At 38.9% G+C, this 20,893-nt stretch overlaps 1 protein-coding gene across 3 annotated transcripts in view; it reads right to left on the bottom strand.

Annotated features, from left to right (window-relative positions):
* The window catches only part of UGGT1 (UDP-glucose glycoprotein glucosyltransferase 1), a 109,366-nt gene that overhangs the window by 33,000 nt on the left and 55,473 nt on the right, over window positions 1-20,893 (bottom strand). For 2 of the 3 annotated variants that reach the window (XM_032636762.1, XM_032636764.1), the window contains exons 19-25: window positions 10,964-11,084; window positions 7,389-7,487; window positions 6,435-6,458; window positions 5,833-5,927; window positions 3,729-3,935; window positions 2,820-2,951; window positions 1,896-2,026 (exon numbers count right to left, since the gene is read on the bottom strand). In XM_032636762.1, coding sequence (XP_032492653.1) covers window positions 1,896-2,026; window positions 2,820-2,951; window positions 3,729-3,935; window positions 5,833-5,927; window positions 6,435-6,458; window positions 7,389-7,487; window positions 10,964-11,084 — 809 coding nt within the window. The remainder of the gene's footprint in view (window positions 1-1,895; window positions 2,027-2,819; window positions 2,952-3,728; window positions 3,936-5,832; window positions 5,928-6,434; window positions 6,459-7,388; window positions 7,488-10,963; window positions 11,085-20,893) is intronic. The other variant, XM_032636763.1, reaches the window with a different exon arrangement.

The following is a 20,893-nucleotide window of genomic DNA, read 5'->3' as shown; positions in this document are numbered from 1 at the left end:
ATCTTTTGATACGTCTCAGTACTAACTCTGAATACATATAAAACAGGCCATTAGTTTCCTGTGATGTGTCAACGTTGTCACAAAATATGTCCAGGGATCCTTGGTTCTGTGAACTGAGATGATCGCCACGATCAAGGAGCCCACAGGTGAGCTCTGCAGGGCTGACGATGGCCTCTTGGCTGCAGGTCTGGGTCACGCATGAGAGCTGTGGCTGTCATGCACGACCAAGGTGGAGCAGCCCTGGCACTAATGAAAATCTTAGGCAAGCAAGGTTACTCTGAGAACCCTAATAGTTTTAGCATCAATCTTCTGGCAGCCCCACAGCTACCTTATTGCCCTAAATTCAACCAGGACAGACCCAGAGCCATCTCTGGTTGGTAAAAGGCCAAGTCTTCTATGCATAGTCTGGCAACTATATAGTCCACAAGGACTCCCAGGGCCTCCCCCGAAGCCTCCACAGAGACAGGGAGTGGTCCAAGGGACACCACACCAAACCTATGCCTATGACACAGTGGCTTCAAATCAGGGGGTACCTCCTGGCCTGCATCAGGGAAGTGTTTCCTAGGCTAAAACAAGGGGCATCACTCAACAACCAACGAGGTGGAAGGAAACCTCTTTATCTGTAGCCCCAGTTTGGGTGAGATGAAAAAAGATTCCTTTCCGTATCACACAAAACTTGGCAAAGAGATTACTTTCACAGCTATCAAAGTCAACGCTTCACTAAGACGTGCTTCTTGAACTCTGCAGCATCATGGTGTATGAAACAGATGAAGAAATAAAACAGAAGAACTTTAAAACTCTATATCCTCAAACGATGCATCAAAGAACACTATCAAGAGAGTGAAAAGTCAACCCATGGAGTGGGAAAAAAATACCTGCATATCATATAGCTATAAGGATTGATATCCAGAATACAAATGAACTCCTACAACTCAACAACAACAAAACAAATAATTAAAAATGAGCAAAGGACTTGCACAGATGTTTTCCCACAGATATACAAATAGTCAATAAGCACACAAAAAGATGCTCAACATCACTAATCATTAGGGAAGTACAAATCAAACCACAAGGAGGTACCACTTCACACCCATTGGAATGGGTGTTAGCAAAAGAACAGAAAATAGTGTTGGTGAGGAAGTGGAGAAATTAGAACCCTTACGCATTTCTGATGGGAAAGTAAAACGGTGCAGCCTCTGTGGAAAAAGGTATAATGATTCCTCAAAAACTAAACATAACCATACATCCTCCAGCTACACATTCATTTGATATTTAATGCAGAAACCATGTGAATATGACTATGAGCTTCAGTTACACAGCAGGTACACAGACCAGTCAAATACTGATTTTTTTCCATTGAGGTATAACTCATTAAAATATATAGACTAATAATAACATTGAAAGAATTAAAATAACAATAAAGAACCAACAATAACCAACTCATCATCACTTTTGGAATATGCAAGAAAAAAACCTCATTATTCCATACTAGTAAATAAAGAAAAAGAAACATTTAACTTGTCTTTTTTTTCCTGAACAAAATAAAACTGAAAGGTAATTAAAGAGGTAATGAGGGAAAGTATTTCTTTACATAAGTATTCCGAGGAAATAAATAAAATCACCTCTCTACTTCTGCATATGTTTGAAATTTTCCACAATCAAAAGTTAAAAAAAAAAAATCAAACTGGAGAGAACTAATCCAGTTCTTTAAACAGCTGGCTACAAAATAAATTAACTCATTTCAACAGAAGTATAAATAAACACCTGAATTGAAGAACATTATTATATTTTAAAGCTGGAGATAAAAACATCTTAGAATAGGTAGCATGAGGAAAGTCCAATTAATATAGCCCCTGGGACATGAACTGATTCATTTCTTCTATGGCAAAACTTACACATCTTCTTCTACCCGAAGCTGTTGAATATGAGATTTGATTTTCTGTCCTGAAGTTTTTAAGATGATATTTTCTAGGAGGTGGAAATCGTCTTGATTAAAGAGTTCACTGTCCTCCAGTGGCCCAATGATCTGTGAAGAAGAGCAGGGTGGTCAGTGCTGGAATCAGCGGGCTGCAGAGAAGTCCCTGGTTGTCCTCAGGCTACCTTACAAACCAGATCACTTTACAGACCCGAAACACGTTTACATCTAAGTCAAATCAATGAAAAAAGTCAAAATAAAACCCAAATCAACTCATACAGTTATTCACTTATCAATTCCTCAACTACACAGAGTGTATGTAGACTTGAATACTTACAATATTTTTACAGTAAGCAAAGTCTGAAATAAAATAGCAGTATCATTTTCATTAATTCTCACTGAATCTAAATAAGAAAGCCAAAATAGAAACGTAGTGGTAGAGATCAGAGATTTCCCCCTAAGGGCTAAGAGTTTAAAGTTTGGTATGTCCGCCATAGTCTCATTTCCGTGGCTGCAGATATTTATGAAATAGTCCAAGCATAAACCAATTAAGTTCATACAGACTGCACAAACCATAAACATGGTCCCCACACGGGACGAATACTTTATGAATCACAGGTCTTATGGATTTGGGTTCTGAGAACCACCACACTCTCACCACCTTACACAATGGCAGGACAAAATTAAACAGGAGGAAGGTTTCACATAAGGACGTTTATGTCAAAACGAGCAAACTTCCTTTGAAACAAGGGAGCAGAAATGACCATCAGCACTGCACAAGCCCTAATCACCTTTGGAGAAAGTGGCTCTTTCTGAAGAGTTTACTAGCTTCAGAGGAGAATGCTGCCAAGACTGTTCACTGATCTAATTTGAAGTCAACCTTGTCTCAGGACAAAGTTCTCACCCTTCCATTGCTGATCACTGCCCTCTGTCCCTTCTTCAGCTTCAGAACATCCCTGCAGTACATGGCATGAGACAAAATGAAATCCATTTTGGAAGACTCAAAGACCTCTTTAAAAAGACTGAAATCCATGCCCTAGGAAAGTAATTGTTATTAAGGAAAAGTAATTGTTATTAAGAAAACCATAAAAATGAATAATCATATGAATAAGTCATAAAATGCTCTTTTAGTGGAATGTAGTGACTAATTTTAATAATTAACACTACGATGTCTCCGTTCCCCACTCTCTCTCCCATTTTTTCCCAACCTCCCACTTATCAAGTAATGCTTATTTCCTTTTCCTGTTCCTTTATGTAATTGTTCAATTGGCAAACTACAATTCATGATACCTTTATTCTGCATTTTAAAATCTTGCTAATTTCGTCTTTTTTTTAACTGAAATATCAATACATTCATCATTTTATAAGAAATCTTAAAACTACAAAATAGTCAAAAGTATGTAACATAAGTTAATAAAATGGGCTTATGTTGGAAATACATCAAGAGCACATAAGCCTCTAACTCATTAAGTAGCTTCAATCTCTATAAACAAATATTTTTCTTTGTTCTACAAACAAATCAAATATTATCTGTCTTTTAAAACTTACAAAACCAATGGCTTTGTGCTTAAAACATATATAAGCTTATATCATGTACATCTTGAAGCCTAGCAAGTTTAAAAGTGATAAGGGGAATATGGCAGAATTGTTATTTCTTGGTAAGACCCTTCCAATTAAAAAAAAAAAAAAATCATCTGAGCTCAGAACTAAAACCACAAATCCTGATCATCAATAGGAACAGGACACATCAGCCCATGGGAATGGACTTCTGAAATAACAATACAAGGCAGCCTCGTGCCACACACAGACTTACCCCAACGGAGAACTCCCCAATGTCAGCTCCTGCAGCCAGCGCCTCTGCAGTCTCCTCCTTGGCCATTTTTGTGATGAAGTTCTTAGCAGAGTTAGAGGTCTGTGTTTGGAGAGCTGCCCAGATTGCTCTGGAGACCTGAGTTTTCTCATAACTTATATCTTCACTAGGATTATTGATCATGCTTACTCTAACATTGTTACTGGATTTCTATTTACAAAAAGGGAAATAAGAGTTATATGGTAGATGCCTTGAATTTAAAAAGCAGCATTAATATCAGTCATATCCCATAAGTAGCAAGTAACACTTAAGTCTTTGGTAGTTCTCCTCTGCATACAGAGTAAAATTAAAATGCTATAATCAGGCATTCAAACCCCTGCATGAACTGGCCCCCAGCCTACCTTTTCAACTTCATTTCTTACCATCCCTGTAAATACAGCATACATTACACACCATCAGAGTCCTGTATCTCCCCAACACATTTTGCATTCTTCTAATGCATGTTATGCCTCACATTGGTATGTGAACCCCAGCTACACCCGTCTTCATTTCCTTAAGTCCCAACCCTCTTGAAGGGCTCTGCTCAGACCCTTCATTCACATGAAAATTAATCTCTTCTTGGGTCAAAAGTCAAGAATCCATGTGGGAGAAGATATCTGGGGCCCACAAAACCAAAAAAGGGCCATGAGCAACATAAAGTCATACTTATGTGTATCTAAAAACATGTACAAGAGTATTCACTGCAGCATTCTTCTAGCCCCAATCTAAAAACAACCCAATTGTCCATCAAACAGACTAAACAAACAAAACTTTGTGGTACAGCCATATGATACAATACTGCACAATGAAAAAGAACTAACTACCACCTGTAATAACAGGGGTAAATCTCCAAAATGTTGAGTAAAGAAACCAAACACAAACAAGTACGTATTATAAGAGTCCATTTAACTAAAGTAAAAAGCAGGCAAACCTAGGATGTGAGAAGAGGGACGGGGAGGGCTAGTGATGCGGCCACAAGCAGGGGCGTGCTTTTAGGACTTCGGTACTTGTTTCTGTACCTGCGTGGTGGTCACATGGGTGTGTTGACTCTGTGACACTACATCCTATTGATTTGTGCATGTCTTTTGAACCTATATTTTACTTCAATTACTCCCTCCCTGCTCTCCCACTTTTCACCACTTGAGCATTTGTCTATTTGAGTTAGAGTGCGTTATACGTGTATCGTCCTTCGCCTGGACTACTCCTGATACAACTGACCGCACCATCCAGTCTGTCCCCTTAGACAATAAAGGCACTCAGCACATCAGTGAAGCTGAAATCACCTGGATATTTCAGTAAGCCTCCCTGGGACACAGAGTGGCAAGGGGACACAGGAGAGGTGTGAAACGTGGACGAAGATCCAATCTGAAACCGCTCAAGAAAAGGAAATGTAACATCTCTCTCTGACAGTGACAATCTCTAGAAGGGTTGATTATTTTTCAACCGTTCACCACTGCCCATTCACTCCACTTCTACAGTTTATATGCTGCACAACTTTCGGACCACCCATATGTGCATCCCTCTGCATGCCTACACCTACTTCTATTATACACGTGCTAATGTGCCTCTGTGGTATTTCTCCCATATCTGGACCTCTCTCAATATAAGGACCCTGTCTCTCCCATACAATATACGACACAAACTTTGCAGCATCTGCAGCAAGAACATGAACAGTCATACAATAAAAACTTGTCTATGATGACGATCTTATTATTTTTTCCTCTAAAAGAATCTATTCCTGGGACTTCCCTGGCGGTCCAGTGGTTAGGATTCTGTGCTTCCACTGCAGGGAGCCCGGGTTCAATCCCTGGTCAGGTAACTAAGATCCTGCAAGCTGCACGGCACAGCCAAAAAAAAAAAAATCTATTCCCTTACATAAAGCCAGAATATTCCAGTCTTCTCTGTTTTCTCACTAGCTGCCAGACCTCTGAAAAAACAACGCTTCTTTCCCTCAAGCACCAAAAAAGCAGGATCCAGCCTCCCCACCAGAACATTATCAGCACACATATGCCCATGAAGATAACTGCAGCCTCAAACAAAGATACGGAATGAAGCCGTAGATACTTGCCTGATGTTTAATAGCATCATACAATAATTGCCTTCCAGGAGGGCTATCAAAATCCCCAACAATCCAAAAAGTTACTGGCCTAATAAAAGAATCATCTGTAGAAAAACAAAAACAACATATTGAGTGGGAGGGGAAAAAGCACATCCTATGTTTCAATATTGCTATTAAGCCAAGTAGTTTCTGAAAACCATGCAAAAAATAAGAAAATGACAAGTTTAATAAGGATACAAAGCAAAAGTTTTGAAACTCTGATACTAGAATGAAAGCAGGGTAACCTTCCATGCGGCTTAGTTAAAAACTAAGAACATGCACTTATTAATTCTATTTTGATTTAGGAATCTGTTAGCATGTAAAATCAAAGTCTTTGAATGTGTGGATAACATATTATAGTCTTTAATCATATTCATTTATTAACTTTCTAAAGTATAATTCTTGGCAAACATTTATACACAGAAGTTATCTGCATTGATAAATTATGTTTCCCACAGGTTACAGAAACATCCCAATAAAGTGTCAATAAATTCTGAATTACAGTGGTGCCTGAAACCACATAAGATAATTAATTAACGAAAGGAATAGAACATTCTGAAATTTAAAGTTACCATAGATTTCCTTGGAGGACATTCCTGGACAAAAGTAAAGGAAAAAGAGTAGAAGAAAAGAAAATGTCATTTCTCTAATTAATGCCAACTGTAAGAGTCAAATTTTAAATAATGCCCAACATCACCTATGCTTCTTTTCGCTCCTTAGTCCCATTAGGGTTACAGCACTGTTCCAGGACCCCTCAGAACCAATTTCTTTGAGGAAACAAATGGAGCAATTGCCTGTACTTAAACATATATCTGGGAAACCAGAAATTCTCTCTGGGAGAAGACCACAGTAGATAAAAATAGCTGCCTTAGGGACTTCCCTGGCGGTCCAGTGGTTAAGACTCTGCGCTCCCAATGTAGGGGGCACGGGTTTGATCCCTGGTCAGGGAACTAAGACCCCACATGCCACATGGCGCAGCCAAAAAAAAAAAAAAATAGCTGCCTTACATGACAGTCAGTGCTCTGAAAGGGTAATAAGTGTGACCAGAGGGGAAAAGCACCCGTCTGCCATTAAGAGGATATCATTTTACACAATTTTAATCTGAATAAATAACTCTGCATCAAAATCAGTTTAAAAACGTGCACAAGGATTTCTTGTACCAAGCTGATCTTACAAATCCTAAAAACAATTAACCCAATATTGTCATTGAAGAGACAAGTCAAACCAATTTTCAATCCATTAACCCATTTTTACATAATTCTTTTTCCATTTTGAACCATGAAAAAATTTTTCTTTTTACCTTTAATGTCTAATATAAAATTTATAAAGACAACATCTGAATTTTCAAATATCTATAAAAAATTAAATTTTAAACAGATATCTTCTAGACTCAAATAATTATACAAAGTAATAAAAGAAATTATGGAATCTCTTTCCCAACAGACACTAAAAATTAAGGTTTTTGTAAATATTAAAAAAAAAAAGGAGAAACAAGTTGAATCCAAGGTAAGCCTAAAATGTATTACCTTTCTTGGTCAGATAATTCATACTATTGGCTATAGCAGCAGTCTTGCCTTGGGAATCCAAGACGGTAAATCTAGCATAATCGTCCACAAAAAAGTTATCTGAAATAAAAATTAAAGTAGATTTATAATTAATATGCCTAAATTCAATCTAATGTTAATATTCAATTGATAATCTCATTTGACCATGATATACATTTTAATAAAATGCATGAGCGAAATATATTGTTTCAAGTTTATTGAACAAGTTCACAACATGACCCACCCCATTAATCACATTTTAAGACACAAATAGAAAATGTACACATCTCACACATAACTCTCAGATATGTGTTTGTCAGTTTGATGGTTTAAATTTATTCTACTCCCACTCTTTTCACTTTACACCTACAGGACGATCTTTTAAAGAGACACTCTTAACTTCATCTCTCCTTTCCATAGTCCATCCCCATAGTAAACTCTTCCCTATCCTATCTGGGGGTAAGAGGGGATGAATGGGAGAGAAAGTATTTTTTAAAACTCTTGTTTTAGTTATTTCACATCTACCAAAGTAACATTTTTAACCTTAAGAGAAACAAAAGGTCATTTTCAGATATGTTTCTTTTCTGATTAGTGCCTATGGGCAATGCTCTTATTAATCATTTCCCCCTCAGATAACTCTTGCTAAAATTCCAGTTTCATCAAGTCATTCCCTTGCTCTCAATACTTTGTAATTTCTTCCTACCTACAAACTGGTCTCCAGCCTGGTATCATAAACCCCTTCTTTATCTCCAGCAATCTTCCCAGGCCTTTGCATTATTTACTCCCCAATACAAATGCCCCGTTTCTTGCAATGTCCTCCAAGCACATCTTGCTTGCCCACTCTCCCATGTATTTGTCTGTCCACCCACTAACCCGTCTATCCTTTCATTCAACAAAGCACACCAAGGGCCTACTAACTGTTCAGTCAGTAGTCTAGCAAAGGTAAGCAATGGTAAATAAGACAGACACTGCCCATGACTTCATGTAGCAGAAGGGAGGAAGCACCATGGTCTTAAAACTGAGTCGCCAGACAGCAAAGGCCAAGAGCAGCGTAGATGATGGAGCTATGACAACTGGGTTAGGAGGATGCCAGCTGCTCTTTCACTGGGAGCTCCAAAATGCTCACCAAGCAAACTGCATCCTTGCCACTGTGGAACAGCATCATTTCACAGCTGAGGACTGTAACACTCAGTGGAGAACGATACCCAAACACAGAACTACTTTTATGGTCCTTATTCATGAGTACTGCAAAGGTAACTCTTTATAATTTAATTTAAAATGATGGAAACGACAAAAACTCAGGACAAAAATTCATAACACTGCTTGCCTTGCTCTACTAATACTTCTGGTAAAAAGTACTTTCTTTTTCAAATATAAGCATACATGTGCATTTTTCCTCTGCCTATATTTAAACATTTTCTTCTGCCTGAAAGGAAAGGAATTTAGTTTCAAGTAGAATAGGGGTAGTTGCAATAAAGTAACAACCATAAACAGATCTATATATTCACTATATTCAACTACAACAACAAATACACTTGGCTTTGACTTCACCATTACACATATCCTTTCCTCCCCAGTGAGATTTCCTGAGCAAGTGGTAACTCTACTGTGTTTCCAGCAGTTTGTTAAAGCGGCCTTAAGAGTCTCCAGGAAGGCAAAAGGAACAAATTGTACCTGGGCTTAACCTCTTAAAAAGATATTCTTGGGCTTCCCTGGTGGCGCAGTGGTTGAGAGTCCGCCTGCCGATGCAGGGGACACGGGTTCATGCCCTGGTCCTGGAAGATCCCACATGCCGTGGAGCGGCTGGGCCCGTGAGCCATGGGTGCTGAGCCTGCGCGTCCGGAGCCTGTGCTCCACAACGGGAGAGGCCACAACAGTGAGAGGCCCGCGTACCGCAAAAAAAAAAAAGGTATTCTTGTGGAAACAACCTAAAACACTCATCAACTGAGGCACAGATAAGCAAAGTGTGGCCTATCTATACAATGGAATATGAATCAGTCATAAAAAGGAATGAAGTCCTCCAGAACTGTCAGACAATGAAGTTATATTTATGTTTGTGATTTATGGTATTTATTATCTGAAAAAAAGAAAAAGGAATGAAGTTCTGAGACAGGCTACGACATGGATGAACCTTAAAAACTTTATGCTAAATGAAAGAAGCCAGTCACAAAAAACGCCCAATTATATGAAATATCCAGAATAGGAAAATCCATAGAAACAGAAACTTAATTAGTGGTTGCTGAAGGACAGGAAAAGGGGGAAATGGAGAGTGACTACATCATTTCTTCTGGGGAGGATGATAATGTTCTAAAGTTAGCGTGATGCTCACACAACTTTGAGAGTATACTAACAACTGTGCACTTTACAACTGTACACTTTGAAAGGTTGAGTTTTATGGCATGGACACCAGGGGTCACCAATCCCCAGGCCATGGACCAACACCGGTCCATGGCCTGTTAGGAGATGGGCTGCACAGCAGGAGGTGAGTGGCGGGTGAGCCAGCAAAGCTTCATCTGTATTTACAGCCACTCCCCATCGCTCGCATTACCGCCTGAGTTCCGCCTCCTGTCAGATCAGTGGTGGCATTAGATTCTCATAGGAGTGCAAACCCTACTGTGAACTGCGCGTGCGAGGGATCTAGGTAGCGCCCTCCTCATGAGAAACTAATGCCTGATGATCTGAGGTGGAACTGAGGCGGTGATGCTAGCGCTGGGGAGCGGCCGCAAATACAGATTATCATTAGCAGAGAGGTCTGACTTGCATGGAGACCATAAATCAACTGCTTGCAGACTCATATCGAAACCCTATCAGTGAGTGGCAAGTGACAATTAAGCTGCATCTGGTGGCAGGCTTTAAGTCAGAATCCGACACTTATTTTAGTCCATGCGTAGCCCAACCCACACCTGAGCCCCAAGCTCAGGGCTTCCACTGATTCTGCATTATGGTGAGTTGTATAATTATTTCATTATATATTACAATGTAATAATAACAGAAATAAAGCGCATAATAAATGTAATGCACCTGAATCACCCCGAAACCACCCCCCACACACCCTCGGTCCATGGAAAAACTGTCTTCCACGAAACTGGTCCCTGGTGCCAAAAAGGTTGAGGACCGCTGATGTACACTATTTCTCAATGAAGCTTTATTTGTTAAAAAGGCATTCTTAAGTTCTCAGAGTATAGCTACCTGAGATATTTGTCGACATTATCACTGACTGACTGCATAATGAGAAAGAAGATAGCTGCTTAAGAGCTTCAGGACTGTAAGAAAGTCAACAATCTAGGTCCACTCTTACCAGCTAATGCCTACATTTAGTTGGCATTTAAAAGGCACTGAGTATCTTTCAAAGTTTACAAAGATTTATCCAGGAAGAATTTCTCTCCTTTTGGAGGAAACGCTTGTGAATTTAGAAGCTCATATAATGAACTCAAGGTGAAGGAAACCGTGTCATAATCTTGGGTTATCAGAAATTCTGAACATTACAATCCAATAAATGCAAAGATTCTGCAAGACAAATCAAAAAGGCCCCAAATTGTCCCTGAAATACTCCTTACTTGTTGCTGTTAAATCCAGGTATTCTCGCTCAGCTGTCAAAATCCTAGAGTTGATTCGGGGAACAACATTTGGCTGATTCATGATGTATTCTACCACATCTTGATCATGGGACAGTTCACCCTAGGGGAAAAAAAAAAGAAAACAGGGTGTGGGTGAGATGCACATTAAACAAATATGGTCAATAATAATTTATTAGGACCTAAAAAATCATTAACTTTATAGTATCTTCTTATGTACTGATAATAGCTAAAAATAGAAGTTACCACGTTATAGGGTCCTGTCAGTGCCAAGCAAGGTACTGTATGTACGGTATCTCTAATCCATTCAACAATGTGAGGAAGATGTGGTACCTATTTAAGAAAGGTTATGAAGAACCTAGGGGTAAGACAGGTATAAAGACACAGACCTACTATAGAATGGACTTGAGGATATGGGGAGGGGGAAGGGTAAGCTGTGACAAAGCGAGAGAGGCATGGACATATATACACTACCAAACGTAAAACAGATAGCTAGTGGGAAGCAGCTACATAGCACAGGGAGATCAGCTCGGTGCTTTGTGACCACCTAGAGGGGTGGGATAAGGAGGGTGGGAGGGTGGGAGGGAGGGAGATGCAAGAGGGAAGAGATACGGGAACATATGTATATGTATAACTGATTCACTTTGTTATAAAAAAAAAAAAAAGAAAGGTTAAATAACTTACTCAAAGTCACAGAGCTAATGAGAAGTGAATATGAAATGCAAACCCATGTTTATTTGATCTCACCACAGAAACAAGCAAGCTCTAGAAATTAGTTGAAGAGTTAATACAAGCAAAAATCCATCCTGAGATCTACTCAGTTAGCTTCTCTCTAAAGAAGAAAGCCAAATTAATTCTCTCAGGCGTTAATATACTTAAAAAAAAAAAAAAAATCACCCCAAGCCTTTTTCAATCTCAGGCATTTCAATCTCAAGTAATCCTACATTTCCAGAGTCACAATTACACTGGGGGAGAAGAAATCATTAACTAAAGAATTAATTAAAGAATCATTAATTCTTCCCTTTATATTTCTCATATTATAGAAATAACTTGTACTGCATGAGGGTGATCTAATGTAAACGGCTGTGGAAACTTGCAAGCTTTTCACACTTAATATATTTCATACAAAACATATTTCAACATGATTTTCAGGGGGAATAGATGTGAATCAAATATACACAATCAAGTCTTAAAAATTCCACTCAGGCATCTTCTGTGGCTACTTATCTCAAGAGCAGTAACTCACAAATTCTCAAACTATAAGCCAATAATGAGCGTATGTGCCAACCGCATAATTCAAAAGACTTACAAAGGTAATCGATGACTTGCTATAGATGTAAGCTCATGTATAAAACTTTGGTCTCTATTACAAACCTGAACTGATTCCAATAAAAAGCCTAACTCAAGGAGGCAATCTGGCAAATCTATCAAAATTTTACATGTACATACCTTCTAATGCAGCTCACCTACACACACATACACACGCACACACAGTGGTTGCTTCCAGAAAGAAAAGATGAATGGCAGGGGAACAGGAACGAATAAGTGACAGTTTCTCTTCATTTATACCTCTATACACATTTTGAATCTCACACTATATCATATGCTTTTATATACAGTGAATTTAGTGCAAAATTTTAAATGTACATTATTACCCTCTGATACAGTTCCAATAATTGGTATTTCTCAAAAAATTACAAAGTACAAAGATATACATATTAGAAGATTCACTGACCATTATTTACAAAAGTGTACATCTACAAGCAACGTCCAACATTAAGGGATAAAATAAATGATTATTCATTCTTAAAAAGGAATAGCAGCAATCTAAAAGTTTTAAGACAGAGTTATGTCCAGAAATGCAGTGCTAAGATACATTCAATTAGAAAAGTAAGCTAAAAAGCTGAAAAATGCACTTATACATATATATAAATCAATATACAGAGACATACAGAAATATTTCTCTAGGAATGAGGGTAAGAACTTTCATTTTTACGTTATATAATTATTTCCCAAATTTAGTATTTTCTAAATATGTGTGGAAGCACATATAACTTTTGTCATAATATTTAAATTCTTATCTAGCCAAACCCATTCATTTCATGTTTCATTCCTGAAGCTCCATGAAGAACAAATTCCTTAACGAAACTACTGGGACCTATTCTTATTCATGAGGAGACATGCAACCGAATTCGGCCAATATTTTTGTGTGTGTGTCTAAATGCATTAACAGTCAGCACAAGAAAGAGCTTCTTTCAAAAATACTGGTTTTTTGTTTTTTTTTTTTTAACAAATGATGCTGGGAAAACTGGACATCCACATGCAAAAGAATAAAGTGAGACCATTACCTCACAGCACACACAAAAACTAACTCAAAATATATCAAAGACATCAACATAAGAGCTAAACCATGAAACTTTTAGAAGAAGACATTAGGGAAAATCTTCATGACACTGAATTTGACTATGATTTTTATGATATGACACCAAAATCACAGGCAACACAAAGAAAAAAGAGGTAAATAGGACTTCATCAAAAACTAATTTTAATACTTTAAAATTAATATTTAAAATATTATGACAAAAGTTATTTGTGTTTCTACACATATTTAGAAAATACTAAACTTTGTATATATAAATTGTATAAAGTAAAAATGAAAATTCTTCCCCTCATTCCAATCTCTAGAAAAATATTTCTGTGGTCTCCATGTATATTGATTTTTTTTTTTTTTAATTATTTGGCCACGCCATGCAGCATGCGGGATCTTAGTTCCCTGACCAAGGATCGAACCCACGCCCCCTGCAGTGGAAGCTCAGAGTCTTATCCACTGGACCGCCAGGGAAGTCCCATATTGATTTATACATAGGTATATGTGCATTTTTCAGCCTACCTTTCCAGTTGAATATACCTTAGCTCTGCATTTCTGAACATAACAACTCTATTCAATACTTTTAGAATGCTGCATAATATTCCTTTTTACAAATGAACAGTAACATTTATTTCATCCTCTAATGTTGGACGTTACTTGTAGAAACTTTCGTGAATCAAAGGACACCATCAAGAAAGTGAAAAGAGAACTGACAGAATGGAAGAAAATGTTTGCAAATCATATGTCTGATAAGGGATGAATATCCAAAATATATAAAGAACTCCTACACTTCAACATCAATTTAAAAAAAAACCCATTTTGAAAATGGGCAAAGGACCCAAGCAGACATTTCTCCAAAGAAGATATACAAATCGCTAATAAGCACCTGAAAAGATGTTCAGTCTCATTAGTCCTTAGGGAAATGCAAATCAAAACCATAATGGGATACCACTTCACACCAACCAGAATGGCTATAATCAAAATGACAGAAACTAAGAGGGCTTGGTGAGGACGTGCTATGGAAAACAGTTCGGTGGTTCCTCAAAATGTTAAACACAAAATTACTGTATGATCCAGCAATTCCACTTCCAGGTATATATCAAAAAGAATTGAAAGCAAGGACTTGCAGATAATTGTACAACTGTAGAATTGAACTAAATGTTCACAATAGCCAAAAGGGGGAAACAACCCAAATGTCCATCAGCATTTGAATGAATAAACCAAATGTGGTATATACATCATTTAATCTTAACAGGAAGGAAATTGTGATACATGCTGCAACATGTATGAACCTTAAAATAAGCAAAACACAAAAGTGACAAACACTGCATGATGCCACTTACATGAAATACCTGGAATAGGCAAACGCATAGACACAGAAAGTAGAATACTGGAATCGCAGTAGGAAAAGTTACCTTTATGACGTTTAACTTGCCCTATTACTATCTACTTGTCCCCAGCTATGCAGGAGCCTTGAAAACCAACAGCCCTGCAATAAAGGTGAAAACCAGCAGACTAGGAAAGTCTAGCATTCTCTTTATTTGAGCGGAATCAGACATTACTTGGTGCCAAGTACCTTTTTCCTGGAGGTGTTTGTCAAAAACAATCAGGAGTAACTGTTTAATGTCTCCGTTGTTTGAGTGGTGACAGCAGTTGGGTTAACATAAAGCTGGCTAAAAGGAACAGAAGAAAAAGCTAGGGAGTGAGATGTCTATGAGGGATTTTGAAAAGTCCTCACGTTCCTTGGAATCTAAAAGGCCACGTGCATGGTGGCCAGGGGTGTGTACACGCCCAGGAAAGATCTTTGAAGGCCCTAAACTCTTGGCCCTAACTAACCTTGACACTCGAGCAAGCAAGAGTTGAAGAGGCTAAGGCAGAGTTGTAAACCGCCTGGCTGAGGGCCGAAGTCACACTCCAGCATGTACACAGGCACACTTGGGAAAAACTGGGAGACTTTCTTGGATTCATGCATTTGAGAAAATCTCTGTTTATTCATTAGTCGGCCAATAAGCTAACAAACAGAGACTTAAGAGGCTACATGCGATGAAGAATACAGACTTTGAAGAATCAACACAGTAAACTCACTAAACAAACAACAGTTGCAACAACAAACCCTGGTAGGGCAAAGACTCTGATTTATGAAGGTGTCACGTTACATTAATTAAAACGTCCAGTTATCAACAAATTTTAAAGACATGCAAAGAAACAAAAGTGTGACCCATAATCAGGAAAAGCAGCAGTTAGTACATACTGTTACCGAGAGAGTCCAAGCATTAATACAGAAAGTTTTAAAATCAGCTATTTAAATATATTCAAAGAACTAAAGGAAATTCTATCTAGCAAACTAAAGGTAAGTTTGAGACTCGTGTCTCACCAAATAGACAATATCAATAAAAAGAAAAGTTATGGAAAAGAACCAAATAGAAAAGCTGGAGTTAAAAAATATAATAACTGAAATGAAATATTCACTAGAAGGACTCAGCAGAATATTTCAGCTGACAGTAAAAAGAATCAGTGAACTTTAAGATACAACAAATGAGATTATACAGTGTAAGGAACAGAAAAAAAGAAACCTGTGGGACAGTAAACAGTATCAATATATGTATACATCAAGAAGGAGGAGAGGGGGCTTCCCTGGTGGTGCAGTGGTTGAGAGTCCGCCTGCCAATGCAGGGCACACGGGTTCGTGCCCCGGTCCGGGAACATCCCCACATGCCGCGGAGCGGCTGGGCCCGTGAGCCATGGCCGCTGAGCCTGCGCGTCCGGAGCCTGTGCTCCACAAGGGGAGAGGCCACAGCAGTGAGAGGCCTGCGTACCTCAAAAAAAAAAAAAAAAGGAGGAGAGGGAAAGAAAGGACAGTGTGTAATAAAGAATTTGGCTAGCTCCCTGGTTCCAGGGAGGTAACCTCTTAATCCTGAAATTTCCTGAATGATAGGAGTGGTGTCTTTGTTATTTATGCAGGGCCCCTCAGACCACACCTGACAGTTTATACTAAAAGGGTGATTTGTGGTGGTGGGCCCTCAGGTAGTTTATGCTAACAAGATGACTCAGAATGCAGGCTGCCTAGGCCAGAAAGACAAATCATGTGTTTAGAGGATTGGTGTTTTGAGCGGCAAGACCTCCAGAAACAGGACGGGGGGCTAGAGACTGAGTTTAGTCACATGGTCAATGATTCAATCAATAGTGGCTATGCAGGGATGTCCCTGATGGCTCAGTGGTTAAGAATCCGCCTGCCAATGCAGGGAACATGGGTTAGATCCCTGGTCCGGGAAGATCCCACATGACGGGGAGCAACTAAGCCCGTGCACCACAACTACTGAGCCTGGGCTCTAGAGCCTGTGAACCACAACTACTGAGCTCGTGTGCCACAACTACTGAAGCCCACTCACCTAGAGCCCGTGTTCCGCAACAAGAGAAGCCACTGAAATGAGAAGACCATGCACCGCAACAAAGAGTAGCCCCCATTCGCCACAACTAGAGAAAGCCTGTGTGCAGCAACAAAGACCCAACGCAGCCAAGAAAAAAAAAAAGAATCCACCTGCCAATTCAGGGGACATGGGTTTGAGCCCTGGCCCAGGAAGATCCCAAGTGCCGCGGAACAACTAAGCCCGTGCGCCACAACTACTGAGCCTGCGCTCTAGAGCCTGCAAGCCACAACTACTGAGCCCACATGCTGCAACTACTGAAGCCTGCGCACCTAGAGCCTATGCTCCGCAACGAGAGAAGCCACCGCAATGAGAAGCCCGCGCAACGCAACAAAGAGTAGCCCCTGCTCACTGCAACTAGAGAAAGCACGCGCACAGCAACGAACACCCAACGCAGCCAGAAACTTTAAAAATATACATATATATATGTACATATATATAGTGCCTATGAAATGAAGCCCCAATAAAAACTCTGGACACCAAAACTTGGCTGAAGTTCCCTGGTTGGCAACACGCCACATGTTATCACACATCAGTGAGCTGGGAGGATAATATATCCTGACTTCATAGGGAGAAGACACAGAATTCTCACATCTGGAACCTTCCCAAGCTTTGCTGTGTGCACCTTACTCTTTGGCTGGTTCTGATACATATTCTATGACTATAACAATGCTAATTGTAAAGATAGCACTGTCCTGAGCTCTGCAAGCCATTCTAGCAAATTATCAAAACTGAGGGAATGCCTGCATTTGTAGCCAGTCGATCGTAAGTAACAGTGGCCTGAGGATCTCTGAACTTGGGGCTGGTGTCTGAAGTGAAGACAGCCTTGAGGAGAACTATGTCCTTAATCTGTTAGGACTGTGGCCTAACTCTGAGTAGTGTGGTATCAGAAGTCATTATAGGCCAAAAGACTGTCAGAAGAAATAAAAGGTATTCCCAGATTTGATGGAAAATGTTAATTTACATACATATCTAAGAAATGTAATGAGGGTATATCCATATAACGTATGTTTTTCAATCTCAGCACTATTGACATTTTGGACTAGATAACTCTTTGGAAAGGGAGGTGCTGTCCTGCTTCTTTGGAAGGGGGAGGGACTGACCTGAGCATTTAAGAGGTTTAGCAGCATCTCTGATTCCTGCCCACTAGATGCCAGTAGCACCCCTCCCTTCCCTCAATTATGACAACCAAAAATGTCTCCGGACGTTGACAAATGTGCCGCCAAGCGGGGTAAAACTGTTCCTTCTTATTGAGACCCACTTGTGTGATGGAATACTACACAGCTGTCTTCAAAAACTGAGAATACTCTATGCACTGAATTAGAAAGACTCATAACATGCATTTTGTTAAGTGAAAAAAGCCAAGGTATAGAATAGTTATGTAATTTGCTACCACTTTTAAATAAAGGTTGGGAAGGAGTAAATATTCATTGTTAGCATACAGATACAAAAATGCTTTGGGGGCTTCCCTGGTGGCGCAGTGGTTGAGAGTCTGCCTGCCAATGCAGGGGACACGGGTTCAAGCCCTGGTCTGGGAAGATCCCACGTGCCACGGAGCAGCTGGGCCCGTGAGCTACAAATACTGAGCTCTGAGCGTCTGGAGCCTGTGCTCCGCAGCAAGAGAGGCCGCGACAGTGAGAGGCCCGCACACCGCGATGAAGAGTGGCCCCCGCTTGCCACAACTAGAGAAAGCCCTCGCACAGAAACGAAGACCCAACACAGCCAAAAATAAATAAATGAATAAATAAATTTATAAAAAAAAAAAAAATGCTTTGGAAGAATTCAGAGGAAACTTAAAACAGCAATTACCTATTATGGGAAGGTGGGTAGATGAATGGCTATATACAGAGGGAAATTTTTAATATTATTTTTTATGATGATTTAATAATCATGGGAATTTTTTAATAATTAAATACACTGATCAAAACTGACAAATCATTTCAGTCTTTCCATTTAGCTCTGTCTTAATAATCATCACTTATAAGGGTACCAGACCTTGATCTCCCTCTCAATCTACTGAGAATCCTCAAGCGTCCTGAGATTTTCTTTGCCTATACATTGGTTTGGGCTCCTGAAACATCTGTATAGTGAGTCATGTTTTGATGTCTTGAAAAGTGGAAAACTAAGGGAGTGGAAATACTGTAGTTTCTTGTAAAAAACAAATAAGAAAGAAATGTAAAGTACTATAAGAAAAACTCACGAGTTCCACACCTAGACATGCCCTTGTCATCTGAAAGATGACAGTATTTTCTATACAGAAAATGTTAAAGAATCCACAAAAAAACTCTTAGAGCTAATAAACAATGTCAACATGGTTATAGCATATAAGATCAATATATAAAAATCAACTGCATTTCTATTCACTATCAATGAACTATCCAAAAACTAAATTAAGGAAACAACTACATTTACAACAGCATCAAAAAGAGTAAAATGTAAAATACTAAGGAATAAATTTAACAAAAGAAGTGTAAGACTTCTTCACTGAAAAAGATAAAACATCATTAAAAGAAAGTAACGAGACCTAAATAAATGGAAAAACATCCTGTGTTCATGGGTTAGAAGATTCAATATTATTAAGATGTCAATATCCCCCAAATTGATCAACAGATTCAACACAATTCCTATCAAAATCCCAATGGCCCCTTTTTTGCAGAAACTGACAAGCTGATCTTAAGATTCTTATGGAATTGAAAGGGACACAGAAGAGCCAAACCTTTTTTTTTTTAAAGGAACACCAACAGTCCAACCCAAACTTTCATTTAGACAAAAATCATTTCTCCATTACATTAAGGGCATAGTCAGGCTAAAGAATAGCCTTGCTTTCATTAGTAGCCATGTCACACTACACAGCCACGGTCATATTTATGGTGAGCTTGACATTCTCTCTCAGTATCCTAGCTAAGTCCTTTATATTTTTGTAACTAAAGAGCCCAGACTGGGACTTTTTCTAAAAACATTAGAAGTCTGCTCCAAAGGAGAAATGATGTCTCCACCTCCACAAACTAAAGGTTGTCAACACACTGCAAATATTAATATTCCAGTTACAAACTTCCACGAGGAAGGAAGCATCCCCAGCCATCACCTTATTACCAGATGTATGAGTATGTACGTATGTACGTACATGCTTGTGTGCATGTGCATGCGTTCTGTGTATGCATTGAAGACTGGTAACGTGTACAGAATCACAAATGGTGGCTAAATCTAAGAGACTGTGGGCTATGTTAATTTTATTTGCTTTTTTGGGTTTCTTTTTGCTTGTATTTTTACGATTTGTCTGCAAGTGGAACAAGTACAAAGCACACATGCAAAGCTAAGCTTTAGGGGCTTTTTGTTGGTTTTAAGCCCCTAATATTTTATTTTCTTTTTCCTTGATCTTTCTCCTAAAGAACAAAGCCCCACATGTCTGATTAATCAAGGTTTCAGTTAGTCAAATTTCACTAGGGATTTCACAAATTTTATAGACAACTGTCTGTAAGCTGAGCTGATGCAAAATGGCAGATGGGGCTGTCTGACCACAGAGAAGAGCCCGGTGTAAAGAGCAGACTAAAAAGCGGAGGTGTTCATTTAAATCAACGTGATTTGGAATCAGAAGAGTTCCTTTCTAAAAACATTCATCTTAGCAAATAGTGAGTTAAAATTTGTGATGTTTATTTAAAACTACACAATGAGTTTTGAAACCGCAAGGGCACGTAATTATCTTGTCTGTAGCTCACTCTTTGAACTCAAATCTGACTTTTTAAAAATATTCATTTTAATCTTCAAACTTTAAATCAATTGTTTTTCTCTGTGCTTGCGCAGTTTCCCACCTGTGAGGTGGTAAACAGGCTAGTGCTTTTTTAAAAACTTTTTTATTTCATATTAGCAATATAATACATATTCATTGATGAAAACATAATACAGAAGAGCCCAAAGAAAAACAATCATCCATAATCTCGCCATGCTGTTCATGAAAAAGCTTCTCATTTGAGGTATTTATTTCCAGCCTAACACACACAAAGACATACACATATACACATACAGACATACTTACATATGAATACACCTACCCAGACACATTCATATATACACAGTAACAGGATCAGCCTGGCCACACTACTTTATAATCCACTTGCCAGA

The sequence above is a fragment of the Phocoena sinus genome, chromosome 7 (assembly GCF_008692025.1).
Source record: "Phocoena sinus isolate mPhoSin1 chromosome 7, mPhoSin1.pri, whole genome shotgun sequence".
In the NCBI taxonomy this organism is placed as follows: Eukaryota; Metazoa; Chordata; class Mammalia; order Artiodactyla; family Phocoenidae; genus Phocoena; species Phocoena sinus.
The sequence above is the reverse complement of the archived record's forward strand: the minus strand, read 5'-3'. Positions and strand labels throughout refer to the sequence as shown.